General features: G+C 33.7%; 1 protein-coding gene across 1 annotated transcript in view; it reads left to right on the forward strand.

The window, feature by feature from the left end:
• The window catches only part of LOC144845413 (glycogen debranching enzyme-like), a 130,681-nt gene that overhangs the window by 23,525 nt on the left and 94,641 nt on the right, over positions 1 to 12,515 (forward strand). Inside the window, exons 5-9 of the mRNA XM_078702722.1 lie at positions 6,212 to 6,320; positions 6,464 to 6,593; positions 6,859 to 7,059; positions 8,402 to 8,720; positions 12,095 to 12,218. Of these exons, the coding sequence (XP_078558848.1) occupies positions 6,212 to 6,320; positions 6,464 to 6,593; positions 6,859 to 7,059; positions 8,402 to 8,720; positions 12,095 to 12,218 (883 nt within the window). The remainder of the gene's footprint in view (positions 1 to 6,211; positions 6,321 to 6,463; positions 6,594 to 6,858; positions 7,060 to 8,401; positions 8,721 to 12,094; positions 12,219 to 12,515) is intronic.

The following is a 12,515-nucleotide window of genomic DNA, read 5'->3' on the forward strand; positions in this document are numbered from 1 at the left end:
TATTGTATGGTTTAGTAGTTTAATAAAATCAGATGTTGGTAAACTTCAAGTAATTATTAATAAGGCCTGTCGTTTTATTAAAGGAAAGTATCTCAATTGATGTAACATGTACCGCAAAAATCCTAGAAAAGATAAAGGGCATACTAAATGATAAACATTCATTACACCAAGATTATGTATGGTTAAGGTCAGAAAAGTGACTACATAGCAAAATATGTAGAACTAACAGATATCTTAATTCATTCATACCTTTTTCCATCCGTGCTTTCAATGATAAATACTGTTCAATTTTTAATCATCTTGTAGTTTATTTTGTGTAGTGTATCTTTTCTACAACTCTTTACTTGTTTATATTTATTTAACTTATATATATATATATTTTGTATGTTATTGTAATATTATGTGAGTGATTGTGCCTGTCACGAATTTCCGCAAGGACCAATTAAATCTGAATCTGATCGATGTACTTTTTTTGCTTTATTAGCAGTCACTGTCTCATCAGCAGTTACGCCTGTAGCTAAATTTTGGAGACACGGGTCCTGTTGAAAAGGATTTTCTATCTTGAAGAAATCCAAGTAGAATTCTACTGGTCATATCCTTGTGCTGCTCACTTGTCACAAACAAGGTATCTGTAAATTCCTGCATATCATTGTCTATTTCAGAACATGCTGGCATAGATAGGAGCCATTGTGTTCTTTGCAACTCAGCCCCCTTGTCAATCCACCAGTGGTCTTTATTATTCTCATTAGCGATTGTTCTATGATTAAGTCTGAAGAAAGCCCTGCCCAATAGCGATCACTTCTTCGGACAACATGGTGCCCGGTACTAAAAAAGATCAAATACTTTCGGCCGTTTTGTCTCCAGCTGAATCATCTGTTGATGTACACTTATTCTGCATATAAGTTACCCTGCTGCAGCAAAATTGGGAAGCATTTCTTGAAGTGTCTTTAGATGGAGGCACCAATTTCCTGTTCTTTCTGGCTTAATAAACTGACGTAGCAGATTAACCATATTCATATATTGGAGCCATAAATGAGCAGTTGACTGAGTTTTTTTTTGTTGGTCTTTTAGGTTTTTTATGAACTTTATCAATAGTTTCTTCTGCACAGACTGTATCTGCAGAGACTTCACCAATTATAATCTAATAATAGTCCTATAATTTGATGATGGGTTGAAGATCACTTGGAATATTTAGTTCCATATCCATCGGCGGCAGAATATCAGATGGCTGGATTCTGTCATCACTTAGTTCTGTCTCTGTGGCATCATCAGTTTGGTGGATTTTATTTGGTTCAATTTCCAGTGCTAGTACCGAATCTTCACTTTGGGTACTTAAGCTTGGTTGATCATTCATCTCATTTGTTGATATCTGCCCATTACTATATATCTTATGGGTGATTGATACCAAATGCTTTGTTCGTATAAGCAATGCATTCAAAGCAGAGTCAACAAGTAGATGTCCTCTAACGGCTCTAGATATAGCTTTTCCACTTAGAATGTATCCTACTGTATTTTAAGCGTAGACAAGTTCAAGCAGTTCTTGTAGACCAGCTCCTGCCATTATATTGCCAATGCATCCAGGAAAGCTCATCTCTGTGTGGAATCCACATAAACGTAACACAATATTGTGTAGGTCACTTTCGGCTGGTTCGTTGGCAATTATTATCTGGGCCTTCCACCTTAGCGGCTGGTCAAACGCAAGAATAGGATCAACATGCTGACGTTTGGCTTCAGCACATACAAATCTAAGTGTTGAATATATACAACTCATGTCACTGGTATTCATGTCTATCATGGGCAGAAAGGTCAAAGAAGATTTTCCTGGGTGAGGTCCTTGATTGACAGCCTGCATCATACCTGACCAACTAGACCTTGGTGAATGAATAGGCCATGCCACTTTCCAAAGAATATCTAGCTTCCATGTTGGGTTTTTGTAGCAGAGAACAGGTAGCTCTTGATAAATTAATGGTTCCATACCATCAAGGGATTTCTTGTAGTAGTGAATATCAATCTTTCCTACAGCAGCAATATCTTCAGCGGTTACGGATAACCTTGGTATCGTCTTATCTCTTTTCTTGGCAGTTGTTAGAGTTGCAATAATTCCTATTCCGTGGAATTTATTAAGTCCGTCTAGCGACAAATTGTACAAAGTGACCTGGGGTAACACCCGGGATATCAGTTCCTTGTGATCTAGCTGCTGACATTTCAAACTGTTTTTCTTCAGAATAAGATGAAAACCCACACCTACTTGGGGAATCAATTAGGAACTTTGATCCAAAATGATGATGCATTTGAACTGCTAGACCAATTTGAAGAGGTGCCATCACACTTTGGGCCGGGTCGCTTGAATAATGCTCTGTCCTATTGATGCAATCTTCAAGTCTGCTTTCTTTTCACTGCATAAATCATCAGATATATACGTAAAGAATCTAGAAATGAAATAAATGTTTTTATCTATAGATGCTATATCTTCAGGAGTAGGGTACATGTCTCTTGAAGTATTCATACATGTGATGTCATTCTTAATACGGTCTGTGGCTGCCTTAATAATCCTTATTTCTTCAGATTTAGTATCCATTAATTTAGGAGCATTATAAAAATCTTAAAGTATAGCAGCAGCTGTGGTTTTGAATGTCATTACATTATGCAAATTATTAGTAACAAGTTATATGAAATATGCAAATTACAGTCAATTGCCATGTCTCGAAAAACGCTAATGACCGATAGAGATATGGCAAATTTCACTTGTTTTACTACTAATTTGCATATACTTTCAAGCGAAGTAACAGAGTTGTGATTTTGAGAATTACTAAACAGTTCTATGCTGGCTATAGAAAACCAGTGTCTGAGTCATTTGAGGCCAAAAGAAAGTCTGTACAGACATTTTAGTTGCATTATATGCAAATATTGAGAAATAGGTTCGAGGGTCAAATGTCACACATTATTTTTTGGTAAAATGTTTCATTAGAGCGAATATAAATATGTACATTCTGAATAAGGCTTTGAAAAAATCAACTCTCTAGCAGTAATAGTTTGCATATTATTTGCATATTTCATGTAATTTGTAATACTAATTTGCATACTTTTGAGGTGTGTGAGAAAGATGTGATTTTGGGAATTACAAAGCGGTCCTATGCCGACTTTAAGAAACCTGTATCCGAGTCATTTGAGTCCAAAGTCTCTACAGACAGTTAGTCACATTATGTATGCAAACATTGATAAATGGGGTCAAGGGTCAATTGTTGTATTTCCGGTCATTTTTTTTGTAAAATGTTTTATTAGAGCAAATATAAATATGTACATTCTGAACAAGTTTTTGTAAAAATCAACTCTCTAGCCTTACGCCCGTATTCTTAAACCGGACTGTAGTCGTAGTTCGAGCTAAAACTTTAAAAATCAACTCTACCTAGCCTTACGCCCTTAATTCATAAACCGAACTAAATCGCCGACTAAATCAGGCCAACCTTGACTAAATCGAGACAGATTTTGATCGATTTTTTTAGTCCTCGAGGGGGCAGGCTAAATGGCGACTAAATGGTATTTAAGCAAGGTTTATAAAAAATATAACAGTCATTGAGTTGTTATATTGGCCAGATATTGAAGAATGAAATATCTATTTTTATATTAGCTAATAATTAAATATACATTGGTATATGTTATAATAATGAAAATCATCTTTATTTACAACCGTATACAAATTACATTATTTTCTTCGCGCAAGTCCGACTTGAACTACGTCACGCCATAGCGACAATGGGAGATGCGGAAATTCACCACGCGATGGAATGTTCAGGGGGCCTAGCGCTTTCTTGTCACGCTATAAAGTGCGTGGTTCGTCGCGGTCATACTTTCTTGGAGGCCTAGAAAATATGAAAGTTACCATACCGCCATGGTTCCTAAATATATTTTGAAGATTTTGTTTGTTGTTAATCAAAAGTACTTCACTGTTAAATTAATACTGATCTTGTTCTAATAATTAACGATTAAAATTATTTTTCATGTATATAGTCCTGATGCGTAAAAAGTTTTGTAAAAAAATGGAAAGTGATATCAATGCGCAAAATTTCGTCTGCTCCTCAAATACTCTCTTGTCATTGGCCAATGTATAGCCTTTGTTACCCAGACGTGTGCAACTCGACTAAAAGCTCGACTTCATTAAAGTCGAACTGCAAACTTCGACTACTTCATTTATGAATCGAATTTGAAGCTCGAACCACGACTTTTTCAAGTCGAACTTTGAACTACGACTAAAGTCCGGTTTAAGAATACAGGCGTTAGTGGTTTTCGATATATAGGAACCTTTGAATTCACCCCCTAATTTGCATATTTCATGTAACTTGTACTAATAATTTGCATACTTTGGAGGTGAGTGATGCAAGTGTGATTTTGAGATTTACTAAACAGTCCTATGTTGGCTATTAGAAACCTGTATCCGAGTCATTTGAGGGCAGAAGTCTCTACAGACATTTTAGTTTCATTATATATGAAATATTGAGAAATGTGGTCGAGGGTCAATGTCATAATTCTGGTAATTTTTTGTAAAATGTTTCATTGGAGCAAATAGAAATATGTACATTCTGAATACGGTTGTGAAAAAATCAACTCTCTAACTGTAATTTTTCCCCCCTTATTTGCATATTTTATTTAACTTGTACTACTAATTTGCATACTTTCGAGCTGTGTGACAAAGGTGTGATTTTGGGAATTACAAAGTGGTCCTATGCTGGCTATTAGGAACCTATATCTGGGTCATTTGACGGCAAAATAAAGTCTCTACAGACATTTTGTATGCAAACATTGAGAAATGAGTTCGCGGTTTACATTTTGAATAAATCAGTGAAAAAAACTCTCTTGGACTAGTAGTTTTTGAGATATGATAACCCTGTAATTTCACCCTAATTTTCATATTTAAAGATGTATTGTCCCTTGAAACACAAAAAAATGAAGGTCAAAATATTCTAAATTTAAATTAGCCTTATCAAAGTAATATTAAAGTTATTCACTGTAAGTCAAAAATTCGAGCCAAAAGCAACAAGTTTACGTAATTAACAGGTAAATTAGTTTGATTACATTTCGTCTGGAAAATCATCGCGAACGAAAGTAAACAAAGATTTCAAACCACGAGTACGCATTATGCATATGCTAATTAGGATTGTTTACAACTCATCACGGTTGAGAAGGTATTTTCACACAGATCGTGAGGAAGTTTTATGATTATGCATACAGAGTAGCCAAACAAGCGCGTTTCATTATGGGATATGTTTTGATCGAAAACTTTGACTGGAAGTCAAAGTTATTTTTTTAACAAAAAAACGTCTGTATTTCAGTTAAATGATTTTTTTTTTCGACAAATTTTTGGTGTGGTTAATAACTATTATGATACTTCAAAATGACCCACCTTTTTTCGAAATCTGTTATTTTTTATTTTTTTGGAATTAGTCAAAGGGACAATACATCTTTAAGCTAATTTGCATATCATCGGGATGAGTGACAGAGGTGTCTCCTCATCATATGTGACCATTTAAAAAAGAAAAATCTCTGTTTGCAATGTTTTCGCTTTAGGCTGTTTTTTTAGATACAGTAGATTGCCTAGCCTAACCCCATTTTAGTAAAAAATTATATTTTTGCCAAAAGTATTACTTACAAACAAAAACCATTAAATATTGTCACATACAGTACCCTAATAAACTATCATCAAGCATATTTGTAAGTAATACCATGCTTTCAATTTAACATGGCAACCCATCTTGGCAAAATGGCGTCTAAATGCTGAATTAAGAAAAGCCATACTGCGTTGAAACACAGGTTCTCGTCAGATACGTTGGGCTTGGTTGCATTCTGGATGGGAGACCGTCTATATACCAGAGAGTGATGGTGTAATGATAATATCGGACTAGCATGTGATAGGCATGGGTTCATGTTTTTCTTTACCATACTAATTGCATCCAATAGGCTACAGTAGATGCTTACTCTCATTGCCTCATATCCTTCGGATGGGAAACCCATTGGTCCCATGTAACAGTGCATGTTAAAGAACTTGGTACACTATTCGAAGCGGATCGTCTCCCAGTGTGCTTATTTGGTAGGCACTGCTGGCTGCCGGGGAGTCCGAATTTCCTCAGTTTCCAGTTAAGCTTGAGGACCAGCATAATGCATTTAACATTTATTTATTTTTTTTGTAATTTGCATAATTTCTTTATAATTTTTCAAGGCAATTTGTCAAATTTTGCAAGATCATATTCTACCAGATCTTAAGTTGTGGCAGTTTTATCAAGTTGATGTTTCTAAAATTGTTGACAACTTTGTGGCACATGTCAAAGGTCAGAAAGACATTTTAGAAGTAAATAACAAATGAAAATAGCTTAATTAATTAATTAATTATAATTAAATGTATAGTATGGATACCTAGTATTTACTTTCAACAAGTATTGTTTCTTATCTGCATTGCTTTTTTCTTTAAAAGATATTCAATATACAAATGAAGAAGATGCTATGGATACAAGCAAAGTTATCATCATACAAGATCCAACATTTAAAAGACTTGGCTCCACAGTTGATATGGACATTGTTGTCAAATCATTCCATATTAAAAGGTAACATGGCCAGATGTTTTGTGCACATTGCCTGCCTCAAATTTATCACCAAAATTATCCAGTAACAATAATTTCAAATCAACGGAGATAAATGAGTTTTTTCACTATATATCTTGTACAGTAATACCATTTGATTAATATAATGTAAAACTTTCTTTAATGTTTTTTTGTGATAGATTAGCATCTTTATTTATATGGTTATTTGAACAATATTGTTTATCTTGAACTTTAAAAGTGACTTTTTGTATATTATATTTATATTCAGATCATCAGAGAATGATATCTTGGAAAATCAATCTCAATTGAAATTGCATTTAGACGGACTAAATAGAGAGGCAGAAAACAAAGTTAAAGAGGACTTGCAATTGACTGTGAATAATGTGATGTCACAAGTATATTATCATTTTGTTGACCCTAAGGGTCCATGTGTTGGCAAGGTTACTGATGAACATATGCTAGTTCCAAAGTAAAGTTTTGTCTTTTTATTTGATACAAGCATAAATACCCGCTGTATTTTAAGCCTGTTTTCCACGAATTTGTTTGCATGAATTGAAAAATTTATATACTTATACGCATGCATATTTACCTTTCGATCTTCCAAATCCCTTTTGTTTTTTGCTTCAGCGGAATTGTAGTTCAAATTGTTTCTACTTGTTGCAAAGCAAAAAACTGCGCAACCAATCAGTGCTCAGGAAATGAAATGAAAATCGCAGCTATCGCTCTTGTACTGTAGTGAAAAGGGTAGCGCGATATTTTTTTTCTCTGCGACCCATTGGATTCACGCAAATACATTCACCTAGTGAAAACAGGGTTAAAACCTTCCCTACAATTAATGTCATTTTTTTCCAATAGGAATTATTTGTATGTAATGGACAGTAGTACAAACTCTTTTTCTGGCTGAGAAAAATTACAAATTAGTTTTACCCTCAATTACTTGTTAACAAATTTCCTATTTCACAAGGTAAATTATGCAATATTTTGCAAGATGCTTACAAACTCTTGCATATATTCTTTAAATAAAGCTGATATTAATATAGAAAAATTGCAAATGTCTAGTTATATTCTTAGTACAAATATACTCTTAGTCTAAAAACACACTGCGTGCAACCTTACAGTATATGGTGAACTGGGTTGGTTCCCAATAAATGTTGCACACGATTGTACATATGGAATCATATCGTTGGATTCAAATTATTTGCAATTGGAATAATTTTCATTTTAAATTTTTAACTTGTTTACACACTACTTTTTCTAAATATGAATTAGATAATTTGTTTAAACACGATTGATAATCCACCGTAGACCTGACCAGCTTTATGTTTTCTAGGATTAAAGAGGTGTTATCTTGAAAAGGGAAAGCAACAATGAAAATTCTTTGTTTTTAATTTATGTATATTTTGTACATAATTTAGTTTAATATTCTTTGTAAATAGGCCTATTTTTTTGCTTGAACTTTTATTTTACTTACTATGAACGCACCTCCACTGTTTCAAAAGTGTAGCTTCCAAATAAATTATTATTATTTAAATATTATTTTTATTTTTTCTGACCTTATACTGAATGACAGTTTCAGTGATATAGCAACAGTTTTTAAAAGAATGTATTTATAGTTTATTATAGTCATTTGAGAATTTGTTTCATAATTTCGTTGTGATCGGTTTACAAAAGTTCTTTTACCTTGTATACTTATACTTTGACTAATGTAGACTTTGAATAATAATCGGCTGCATGCAGTACAACATAGAAAATCATTAACTGGATAATGTAATAATAAAATTCCTTCATGCTACAACTTTGTCTCTTTGCAGATATTTTCTATATGAAGATGAACATGTTGACTTTAATGAAAGTATTCTAGAAAATGTTGGTGCTTGTAGATTTCATGTTCATCATGGCTGGATAATGGGTGACAGTTCCGGGCAAGATTTTGCATCACCTAACTCTAAGGCCTACTTTCGCCGAGAAGTTATTGTCTGGGGTGACAGTGTAAAACTACGTTATGGCAAGAAACCTACCGACTGTCCATATCTTTGGAATCATATGTTGAAATATACAGAAATGAATGCTAAGATCTTCCATGGATTCAGGATTGATAATTGCCATAGCACTCCTATACATGTTGCTGAGGTATAGTATATTATCAATTTAGGCAAAGTATTCCATCACAATTGCCCTTTCAGACTGATTCTGATTCACAACATTGAGTATTTTAATATGGAGAGATGATAATGATCCAACCTCTTCGGTAATATCTGATTTGTATGTGAATAAGAAGTATTAATAAGTTATACAGTTTTAGCAAGTAACAATGGTTGTAATTGTCAATTAATTGGTAGATATACTGTACTCATTTCTTTTTAATTGTTATCTTGGTCAATTTTGGTCTGTGATTTTAGTAGTATTATTTCTCTATTGGATATGATATATTGTAATGGATACAAATTGTTTTTTTCTATAGGCTTTTAACAATTTCTCTTGTAGTTAAATTATCTATATTTTAATGCTACTAAATTGTTCTCATAATTTTACTCCTCCGAAGCCGCTGAATGGCACATGCTCTTATTTGGCACACTGATGTGTATTGAGAGGCCGCACACAATAGGCTATATCACTTAAATGTTTTAAGGATAAACACTAAAAAATAGGCAAAAAATAACAGTAATTTGACATGTTTTGTGAGTTATGTTACGTATCAGTAACCTCCTCTGTTGTGTACCGCCATGGCCGGATCTACAAATATCATGCGGGGCCGCCAAATTAAAACAGTGTTTAGTCTCAGCAGCCAATCAACCGTATCAAATGATCACGTCGTTGAAGTTTGAATGATTTTCGTTCTAGTTCTAATCCGCGATATGTGTAAATAATAAGTATCACCTCTTCATAACTAGACCACATTGTAATTACAAAAATTAGCAAAAAAGATACGAAACCTCATGCAAAAAAATGGCAAAATATAAAAAACATTTGAAGTAAAAAAAACACATGCACACAAATAAAATGAATCCAAATGGTTTTCGTTTTTCCACAAAATATCAGATATAAACGAAAAATACACCTAAAATTTAAAAATTTGTGTCTGAGCACATCATCTAATTTCGACTTGTTTACTTTTTACGTTGATTTCAAAGTCCGTAAAGCAGCTGTAGTTTTATTATTCCAATACTTCACATCCTAATTCTATAACCTAATTCATATTTTATCATTAAAATGTTTTAATCTGCCAATTGAACGTGCATGTCCCACTCATGCACCTTGTCACTTTCTGATGCCACCCTAGATTAATATTCACACAGCGCAAAGTCCCATATCCAGTATGGCACTTTTATTATACTTAATCATCCCATGCAAATTATTATCAAGGCAGACAAGACTGTGTGGAGCACGGGTTACTGCTAGACCACAATTTAATTACAAAAGTAGCAAATCTCCCAATAAAAAAAATTGCAAAATATCAAAACCATTGAAATAAAAAAAAAATGTAAATAAATAAATTTAATGTAATGGAACATTTATATAGCGCTATTTCATGAAGATCAGTGCGTTGTGGACTTAGATATTACACCTTTTCAACAACATTCTTTCTCCCCTAATGGTCACATCGTGTCATCGGCAGCCAACTACGGCGCCATTACGTCTGTCCACGACAGTGTGTGTGTGAACTAGTACACCGTGGTAACCCCCTACTCGTCTCGAAAGATGTACTAGGTTCTTTAAAGTGCACGCGAGCAATGTGCATACACTGGACCTATGGTTTATAGTCCTTATCCAAGAAGACTTGTTCTACCACCAGAACCATGGAGCGAGTGAGCATCGAACCCTTTCCGATGTTATGGCTATGGATTACGGTTCCACTGTCTTAACCACTCGGCCACTCACTCACAAACAAACAAATAAACACAAACAAAACGATTCCAAATGGTTTGATATATTGTTGAACATGAAAACAACTTAACAATTCCTGTTTCCGCAGCAATGTGTTTTTCGTTCGATTTATGTCCACTTTTTTATTTTATCAAATAATTAATACACCACGAAAAAACACCTAATTTAATATAGTTTGGCATTTTATAATTTTGTTAGTGTTTGCCCGCATCATCTAATTCACACAGCACAATTTTTCTTTAGCGTCTTTTATTTTCGTAAAGTCTGAACAGTCAAAAGTAAAGTCTAAAGTTCCATCCAGTATTGCTTTCATTTTTTAGCTTACATATATTTCAAAGTAAAGGGATAGTGTATAACAATTTGTTGACAATTTGTTTTTTTAAAATAATTTGTCAGAGAACATTTAGTGTGTATATAACCATATAAGGCACTGCTGGTGTTATAATTATTCAGTGATGACACTCGTGTGAAATGGGTTTTGTTCTTTGTTGTTACAAAGTGATGTTTTTTACTCTTAATCAACGAGATTATAATTAAACTACATCCATTATTAACTTACACTTACAGGCTGTAAATAAAAAAAAAAATAAAAATCTCTGTTTTGTGAAGCTCTCTACTTAACCAAAATGTTTACAAAGCACTGTTTTTTTAATCAAACTATAGTACGTGGTTAGCCACAGATTGGTCCATTGATTCATTATCTTTTTGTTGCTACCAAAGGTTTTAGCAAACTAGCCAAGGTAACAGTGTCTAGAAAACTCAGATCTAGAAAACTCAGATCTCAGATATATCTGACTTTTCTAGATCTAGAAAACTCAGATATCTGAGTTTTCTAGTTCCAAAATGAAACTAGAAAACCCAGATCATCAAATGGATCGTTCCATTATTAATAGAGGGTAGCTTGTTTGAAATACTACAGTATTATACGTTTTCTTACTAATAATAATGATTATTGTAACGTTTAGTAGCAGCCTACGACTTAAATCATAAAGAAATACAGTATACACCTTTTAAAATGTAGGCTTAGCATTTAGGCCTAGCCCAGCTAAGCAAACTCAATTCAAGGCTCAACGTGTGGGCGCTATCGCGATGTATCACGAAGAGTAGGCCTGGCCCTACTAGGCTAGAAGTGGTCAGCTCGTACCCAAAATAACTACCTATTCTCAACTTGGCTAACTCGTACCTCAACCAACTCGTACCCACACCAACTCGTACATACTGTACCTAATTTTTAGGCCTACATTTTAACTGTAACATGCACTGTATTTTCTTTATGATTTAAGCCGTAGGCCACTTCTACATGTTACAATATTAGTACACAGTAATCAGTTTTAATAATACTCTAGTATTTCAAATGACCTACCTTCTGATTAATAATGGAATGATCCAAATGACCTACCAACCAATCATTTGCTGAGTTTTTTAGTTCCATTCTGGAACTAGAAAAGTCAGATATTGATATCTGAGTTTTCTAGATCTAGAAAACTCAGATATATCTGAGATCTGAGTTTTCTAGACACCCAAGGTAACAATATAAATGTGCTTGTTTGTTCATCATATATACTAATTTTAATTTATTGATCTTTTCCCCTTATTCAAACCTTCTTTTATATTGATAGTATCTGTTAGATGCAGCTCGTCGTATTCGACCTGACCTTTATGTCATTGCTGAACTATTTACAGACTCTGAACAGATGGACAATACCTATGTCAATAGACTTGGTATTAATTCACTTATTAGAGGTTGGTCAAATATTGAAAAATTAAAGATTCTGTATTTGTTTATTTTGATAAATCGATGTATCAACCAAAACAATTGATGTACTGTATAGATTGATAAAATAATAAAAACTGTACACTGTCACTGTGTGTTTTTGCTGTACACTAGACCTTCCGAAAAATATTACCATTGTGCAAGTTTATTGAGGCTAGATATGAATGTTGGCCTATCCTGATTGTTCACCTATCCTGATTGTTCATTACATATTACTGTACGTCAGAATTCGACTCGGACATTTATTTTAACATAGCATCAAATAA

The sequence above is a fragment of the Antedon bifida genome, chromosome 6, assembly GCF_963402885.1.
Source record: "Antedon bifida chromosome 6, ecAntBifi1.1, whole genome shotgun sequence".
NCBI classification, from domain to species: Eukaryota; Metazoa; Echinodermata; class Crinoidea; order Comatulida; family Antedonidae; genus Antedon; species Antedon bifida.